Source organism: Fopius arisanus, unplaced genomic scaffold (assembly GCF_000806365.1).
Source record: "Fopius arisanus strain USDA-PBARC FA_bdor unplaced genomic scaffold, ASM80636v1 scaffold00030, whole genome shotgun sequence".
Lineage (NCBI taxonomy): Eukaryota > Metazoa > Arthropoda > Insecta > Hymenoptera > Braconidae > Fopius > Fopius arisanus.
Genome location: NW_011887769.1, coordinates 240182 through 248467, shown reverse-complemented (window position 1 = coordinate 248467; position 8286 = coordinate 240182). Strand labels below are relative to the sequence as shown.

At 35.3% G+C, this 8286-nt stretch overlaps 1 protein-coding gene across 2 annotated transcripts in view; it reads left to right on the top strand.

The window, feature by feature from the left end:
- Positions 1-5881, top strand: part of heca (headcase) — a 97614-nt gene extending 91733 nt beyond the window's left edge. For both annotated transcript variants that reach the window (XM_011302965.1, XM_011302966.1), the window contains 3 exons: positions 236-424; positions 501-686; positions 1928-5881. In XM_011302965.1, coding sequence (XP_011301267.1) covers positions 236-424; positions 501-686; positions 1928-2101 — 549 coding nt within the window. In that variant the 3' untranslated portion in view covers positions 2102-5881. The remainder of the gene's footprint in view (positions 1-235; positions 425-500; positions 687-1927) is intronic.
- Positions 5882-8286: the final 2405 nt, after the last annotated feature.

Genomic DNA, 8286 nt, shown 5'->3' with positions numbered 1-8286 from the left:
TTTTTTTTATGCTCGTTGTCTGGGCTTTTACATCAATTTATTATTATGTAAAGAATTAATTTTCATGTTTATAATCTCTGTGAGAACAGAACTGGAGAGTGCATTGTTATCAAATTATCCCCCAGAATTGCTTATGATAATTTCATAATTTCTATAATTTCTCTAATTTTTGTAATTCGATTTGGAGAGTAATTAATTGAATAATGTATTGATGAATAAAATTGGATAATTGCAGATTGAGGACGAAGGAAATCACGGAAATGACGACACGAGGTGCTTCATACTGTCGACACTTGCTGCACTGCAATGGTCAAGAGTATCGTGTGTGTTGTGCAGAGCGGCGATGCTAGTCTTCGACAGGTATCCACTGGTGGACGGTACCTTTTTTCTGTCGCCGCGCCAGCACTCACACTCCTGCGCTGAGGTACATGAAATTCCCATTAAATCAGCCATCGAGGCTCATGGCCGATAACATTAACGCTACTTACCTTATGTTGTAGGTGAAGGTCGAAGGTCGCACGCAATTTTTATCGGCAGTGTGCATGAGCTGCTTGGAGGGCAGTGGATCGTCCCCAGTGCGATGCCGCACCTGCACCCAACCGTGGGATGGATCGAGTCTTGTCTTGGGGACGATGTACAGTTATGATATTTTTGCTGCCATGCCGTGCTGCACTGAACGTCTGAAGGTAAGTCATTAGTAGAGAGGTCAGGGAGTCCTATTGATCGTTGGGTTAATGATAAAATTATTGAGGGAAGACATTCCAACAGAACGCCGACATCAATTTTCAACAAAATTTTTCAAAGAAATTTATTTTCAAAATAATAATAATAATAAATTATTGATTATTTCATTATTAATATCTTAGAATACAAGAGAAATAAGGAAATTTGTGGGAATACCTTTTTGTACATCACACTCTACTCGACGAAACAGATTTACCTTAAAATCGCACAATCCCTCTTAAATTCAGAGATATTTCTAATAGTGGTAGATAAATTTAATTTTTAAAAATCCTAAGTCCTCAGGCCTAAAAACGTCGGTGGACTACCCTACTCGTAAATACAAAGCACTATTGAACTTAATATTTAAGAATTTTCATGTCCCAAATTTGATTTTTCTATATCTCAATTCAAATAGCACTCAGAACTTAAAAAATTTCAAGTATTAAAAAAAATTAGGATCCATTATTCAGAGATTGAATTGTCATCAGTTGGAATGAGTGAGATTGAAAAATTATTGATCAAATTTTATAAAAATTTCTAAATATATGTTTCTTATACGCACGGAAAATTAAAATACGATTATAAATCTGAAAGTTTAATATTTCATAATTTACAAATCTTAAGTACAGAAGGACTTGAAACTTGTAAATTATTCAAGTCCCAAATGTTCCTGAAATAAAAATGGTGATTTGAAGATGTTTCGAGTGTTAAAGTACTAATTCTATTTGGACTTTCAGGCCCTTTAAGGGGCCTTAAAGAGAGTTAGTAGTACCCATCACTGATTCCTAGAGAACTTGACTACACTGCAAAAAAACATTAATTAAATACATACGTTCTTGATTAAATTTTTCTAAAACATGTTCATTGGCAACCAAACTGATTTTTGCACCGATATCTTCAGGAAATTTCAAATTCATGGCACTCATGACATGACACTCACCCAATCGATTGTATATTTGAAACAATCGCACGCGTACTATACGATTCGAGTAATTTCGGACTTGAACAAGGAATGAAAGGTTTAAATTTCGATCAATCGTGTAAATAGTTGGTCAATGCTTTTCCTTCTCAGTAAAAGGAACGAGTAGATTTCATGTCTTTCCTGATGATTTGTTGCTGTACATATGAATTTTCCGAGAGTCTCGTAATTCTATAAAATTGCAATGTTTCTAGAGCCTGACCAAATGGATTTTTTGTGTTTCAGTGCAACAGCTGCCAGAAACCGCTGATCCACCCCCACCAGCGATTGAACTTTTACTCTGACTACAGTCGTGTTTTTGCGTGTCCCCATTGTCGCACTGTTGATGCACATTTCGTAAAACCACTGTCAGCATGCTTCACACGTGAACAATTTCAATTGTACAGCCAGTGGCCGTAACCACTAGAGAAGCTAGGTGGTTGCCGGTGTAATAGAATCAACGAAATCAATGACGATGATGAATGTTTTATCAAATTAGCTGAAATTCTAGCACCCGGATTATTATCTATCGATAAAAGTCACATAACGCCCAGTTGCAGTCGATACGAGCGTACGAGTCAGATAGCTCGGCGTTAATTATCGATTACTTTCATTTCACCATTCTAATGGACACCAGAGACGATGGAGTTGGGCTTGGGATGGAATACGTGGTCTCTGGGGATTTATTCGGGGTCAATTATCCCTCGGTGAGGGGGACAAAGTGCTCCAGGAAGCCTCAGAAATTCTGCCTGTATTCCCTCGGATTATATCGACTGCAATACCATCTCGTTTTTTCATCATCACAATTCGAAAAAATTGCTTACACTTACACAGAGAATAAATAATCCTTCTTTTAAGAGGAAGGATAAATGTTCCTTTTTTTTTGCCTGTGTAAGAAGTGAATTTGGCATCAGTTAATGGAAAAAGCTCTGAACAAAAAGATTCGGAAGAAAAATTTTCGAAAAGCGGCACTTTAATTTTCTTTGCCGCATATATAACAATATAAAAACTTTAAAACTAAAAATGAAAGTGTTCTTGATTCAATGTTCAATGAAATCCTTGAATCACGGACACATTTCCTTGGAAATATGTGAATTTTGCTTGAACCTAGTGTAGAAATGAATAGTAATGTCTTGACTGGTGTCTGTCAAGAAAATGTCAAAAGTTCTCTCTTACTACAAGAGAAAAGTAATTGAAAATAATAAAAAAAGTCACTTGTTTCGAAGATTTCTGACCTTTGGATTTTAAAACCACTTGATTTTTTCCCTTGAAAGAAGAATTATCATTTTCTGTGCTCACGAGTCGGACTAAAATCATAACTCATCACTTTTTATATACCCAGGACCCGAGTAGAGATACACCCCAAACCGACTTATCGTCAATTATTCTCCTCTGAAACATCTGAATCCACTAGAATGATGAAATTTTAATGAAACAAGCACACGCCCCTTTACATGTATTAGTCCAATTACGCATATTGATTGAAAACCTGAAAATAGTGTAAGTAAAAAAAAACAAAAAGGCAGAAAAAACTATTGAGAAACAACTTAATTTACATTTGTATTGAAAAAAAGAAAATAATGAAACACTTTTGTTAGGGGGAAAGAAATACTATTGTTTGTTATTTAGATAATCGATAAACATTGTTTTCTTTTTTAACATTTTATTAGTTTAATGGTAATGAAGGATTGAAAATAATATTGTCTAGGCGGCCATGTTGTTTTGTTTGAGGTTGCGACAGTTTGTCGTAGGTTTTTGTCCCGAAAAAAATTGACATTTTCTTCGTTTTCTTTCCAATTTATATGGATTTTCCTCGCCAATTGGCGTGCTTCGAGAGCCATTGGAGAAGGGAAAATAAAAATATTCCGCTTTTTTCCCTCTCGTTTCAATAGAGCTGTGAAACTCAATGCCCCTCGGAACAGCGCGGAGAGGAGGAAAATAAACACCCAAGCATATGCAATACGTGGTATACATATGTAGAAATGGAGAGTACTCGAGTATCTCAAGAATTCACGCGTTTCTTTTCTTCTTTTTTTTTACTTCGCTCTTTCGTTCCTTTCGTTCACCTTTTTTTTTTCTAGCGATGCTGGTCGTTGCTGCATACCCAATAGCGGCCGTCCCGCTGAGTACTAAAGTTAATGACCGTATGTGCGTGGTTTTTATTCACACCCGGCTCCCAGATAGGATTTTTCGTTCGCCTATGTTTTCATTCGCCTAAGTTTCCATTTTGGAGAGAGAGGGAATTATCGGTAAGGAGAACGAGTTACGTTTGAGAGAAATATCTGTGAACTTAAGGAAAGTAGCGGAATTCTTGTAATAACCTTTTTTTTTCTAGCTTTCCATTAGTTCTGAAAAGAAAAGATTATTATGAAAATGTATATATCAGTCCTAAATTGCGATTAGTTTATCTCTGCGCTGCTGAATTGTATTGAGACCGAGTGATTCTATACAAACATGACGTAGGAATTAATCATTAAAAATTCACATTAGTATTTCTCCAAAACCTCTTATGTCCGAGATAATCGCAGTTTCGGAAAGTCAACGAAAAACGTAACGTTTCTTTCTCTTGGAAAAATATTTACAAATGTATACAATAGGCCCCAATTTTATATTGCAAAGTATATATTTCTAATAGTGTATTTTCTCTCTCTCCTTTCGCCCCAGAAAATAGTCAAGTAATTTTTGCCGCATCACTGAATTATTAATTTTCTCACAGTGCCAAATACCCTAGATTTTTTCTTCTGATTAATTTGTTAATAATCACCCCCTTGCATTAACATTCGCCTCATTTTGCGGCGTAGCTGTCGCGACAATATTCCTAACAATATGTTAATTAGAAAATGGAAAAGAATTAAAGACGCGGTAATCGAGACTGATAAATACTCCCTACCCGTTTTCAATTTACCCACCAAAACACTTAAGTGTTTCGCATAGATTTCGAGACTCAAATTTGTATAAAAAAAAAATATAAATTCCAGTTAAAATTAGTCGACCCAATCGTCGCCCCTTCGTTCTCTTATACTTCATTTGAAATTAATATATTGATATACCCAATATTTAGAAAAAAATCTGAGTTTGTCGTTTTTGTATTCTAAGGATAAACTAATATTCTAGCGTAACATAATGAGCTAATCGTGTATAGAGGACGTTTACGTAAACGTTAAGATTTTTTCTAGGCAGGGATCCATTTAACTTTAAGAAACCACAACTGGGTACTCGGTCGTACTATTACAGTAATTGATGCGATAAAAAAAATCAATTATTAAAAAAAAATACATCTTTCATTCTAACGTATCGGTTTCGTCATTTTAATGTCCGTCATGCTTCGGATGGTAACGTAATACGAAATTTATTTAAATATACGTACAATGAAGTCCTTCCAATTTGGAGGGATAAATATTCATCGCAGTATATTTTTCACTATTTACGCCACAATTTCTTCGATGAACCCTTTTACCGGTTCCTTGTAGATTTAGTCCAGTTAATCAATGACTGACAAATTGGAATAAATTTAATCTGCGCATATATTACCAAAAATATAAGTCATGATGAGTGAAATTTCCCAGTTTTGATAAATACTGATCTATCGGAAAACCCATTGATCTTAGAAAAAAAAGAGGAAAAAAATCTTTTCTTGTGGTAAATTTGATGAATTTTTTGAGGGTTTCTCCCTGAAATCGAGGGTTCTCGAGGCAAAACGATTTGATGTATAGAATGCATCAAAATAATTGGAAGGACTCCACTGTAAACTCACGTTTATATACGATAAATAGCATGCGGATACCGACGAAATGGGCGAGAGGAAAAAGTCTGTTCGAAAACGAAGAGCGTAGTAGCGGGGCTAAATAATCCAAAAGAGCCAGCACGTAAAAAATCGTGACAAAAATTTAGCCGTCCGATCTCTACTGACGTTTTTAGCGGATGCTGAAATAGAGTGTGTGTGAGAGAGCGTGAGCCTCGCTGTCGCGATAATCTACTCCCTCGAATCGATTTTTCATCGATAACAACGATGTAAAATACGCGAAGGAACGATAACCACGCCGGCGATTCTCTTCCTAAATAACTAAATGATGATTCAAATAAAAGAGTAACAATTTACCGTATATTGCTAGATAAAATATAGGGAATAGTCCTGTAACCGAGGGTGAACGTATATTTCTAGATCATAAGTTTTAACGATTAAAAGAAAACTATCTAGAATTAACGGAATCCCCTTTTTTACTCCGATCACCAATAAGATTTTTGTACCTTTGCTATAACTCATATTATATTATACATATATAGATTATATCGACGCGTGATGTAGGAAATTTTAATGCACATGAGAGAATTTAGAGATTATCCACTAAAATAATTCAATTGAGCTCAATCTCCATTTTATTTTACGTCGGCCTATGTCACACTTATCGAAATAATTGCTGAATTTTCCAGAAAATTACATCTAATTCGATTAACAAGTACGAAATTGTAATGTTTTCCTAGAGATCAAAGGCGGAGAACCATCTTATAGTAGAATTTATCCTGAGAAAAAAAATTATAGACGAAAATAATTTTTTCTTTCATGATACAATTGCCTTGAAATTTACAATTCTCAGAATGAGACTCTGGTATTTCATTACAACAGCCAATTCCTAACATCTCAAACCGAAAATTTGGAAAATTCACTAAAACGTTATTTGGACTTTAGTGCATAATCTGTTGTCCATGTGCATTAACAATTTTTCTCGAGACTTGAATGGAGTGCACATGAGGAAAATGAGAAAACGATGAAAAAAAAAGGTTTTGTATCGATGTTTTCTAGAGAAAAAGATTTATGGGTACGATATTCGCCGGCCGGTACCCCCTTCCTCCCAAATTCCCTCAAGATGACCCGACCCATGGCCTGACCTCTCTAAGTACATAAATTGAAGATCAAGAGTAATAAAATGTCCGTGAAATAACTATCGCCGACAATTTGAAGGAATTTATTTGCAGTTGTAGAATGATCAAAGAATTCGATGAATGGGTCTAGGTGATCATCTGGTTTGTGGAAAAAAAAATAGAAAAGAAATGGTTATGAGTAGTTGATATATTGAATAGAGTTTAAAATTATTCATTAACGATGAGAAAAAAATTCTAGGTTTTTTAATCTTACCAAGAATGATATGCATTTATTCAACAAAAGTAAAAATGTTTTTATCCGGGTGTCTGGCAACACGTCAAATATTCTAGTTAATTTTTCTTCCTTGTTTTTTAATGATCCCTCATATATATCGGGCTGATGGCTTTTGGATAACAATAAAAACAGAGTGACCGCGTTCTTTTTTAACGAATTACGAAAAATGTAATGGCAGATAATCTCAGGTGAATAGGATTTGTGGTGTTTTTTCATGACTGAAGTCGAATTGCTCGGATAGAGTTGTATTTGTAATTGAAATGGCTGTACCGGCAATAGAGCGTCACAATTATAATTATAATAATATACCGCAAACGCCGCATCCAACGTTTGCCAATTTCTTACGGTTTTTTCGTAATGATAACTCTAGATTTTAATGGATAAATTGAGATAAAATAGAAACATAGGATTTAAGGAATTTTTCAGCTGTGGTAGACAACTATAGGAGTTTAATCCGAGACTCGGCAAACATGATGAAACGTATACATATAATTGAATAAATTAGGTAGGTTTTTATCGATGAAGGGAGATATAAATAATCAGTAAATTAACGATTTGGTAAGCCACGAGACGAGTGAGACACGAATCATTCGACTATTCTTCGTCCCTACGATATAATCAATCACCGGCTCATTGATCGTCGAAGAAAAATCGATAATGCTGTAGAACTAATCACAGTAGCATCCACGTCTCGTGGATATCATTGGCTGTAGTCCCTAGGGTTTAAACAAAATTCAACTTCATTATTTCTCCTATCACCGTGCACGTGGCTGATACCAGGCACGAATTACGCTCATTCAATTAAGTTTTCACAGATTTAGCGGAGGAAATTCACTCCTGTTTTCCATTCAGTGGCGAAGTGAGATTATTCGAATTTTCATTGTTAACTATCAGTGGATCTCCGAAACCATTGATTTTCGAGAGAAATCCCAAAAGAACTTTTCTGTGGAAAATCTAATCTGCTACTAAAAACTCTTGTGACGCTTCCACCTGGGATTGATAGTTTTCGAGATGTATCGATAATTGTGAAAAATTTGGGAATTTCATCTGTCTCACTTGATCACTTCGCTTCTGAATTCATTGGAGGATTAATCGATATGATTGAGATGATGAGAGCAATGAAATCGAGATAAACTTCCATTTGCATTTGATAAGAATCCTGATAGACGAACAAGTGAGTGGAAAAGAAAATGTTTGATGAATTCCCGTAGTGAAAACCGAGAAATCTCTAATTATCACACAAAACGGATTTTAATTACCCCATAATTTCAATCCATCAAGCAGTCACATTGGAACAGTGGCGAAGGTACAAATGTACATAATAAAATAGTGTTGTTATAAAGTATATCGCAACCTCTCATTTATCACAGGAAAAAATATAAAAGACGCCGCGAGCAAAAAACTCAAATGATCAGGTTGCTCTGTAGCTCAGGATAGCGTCGGATCGATG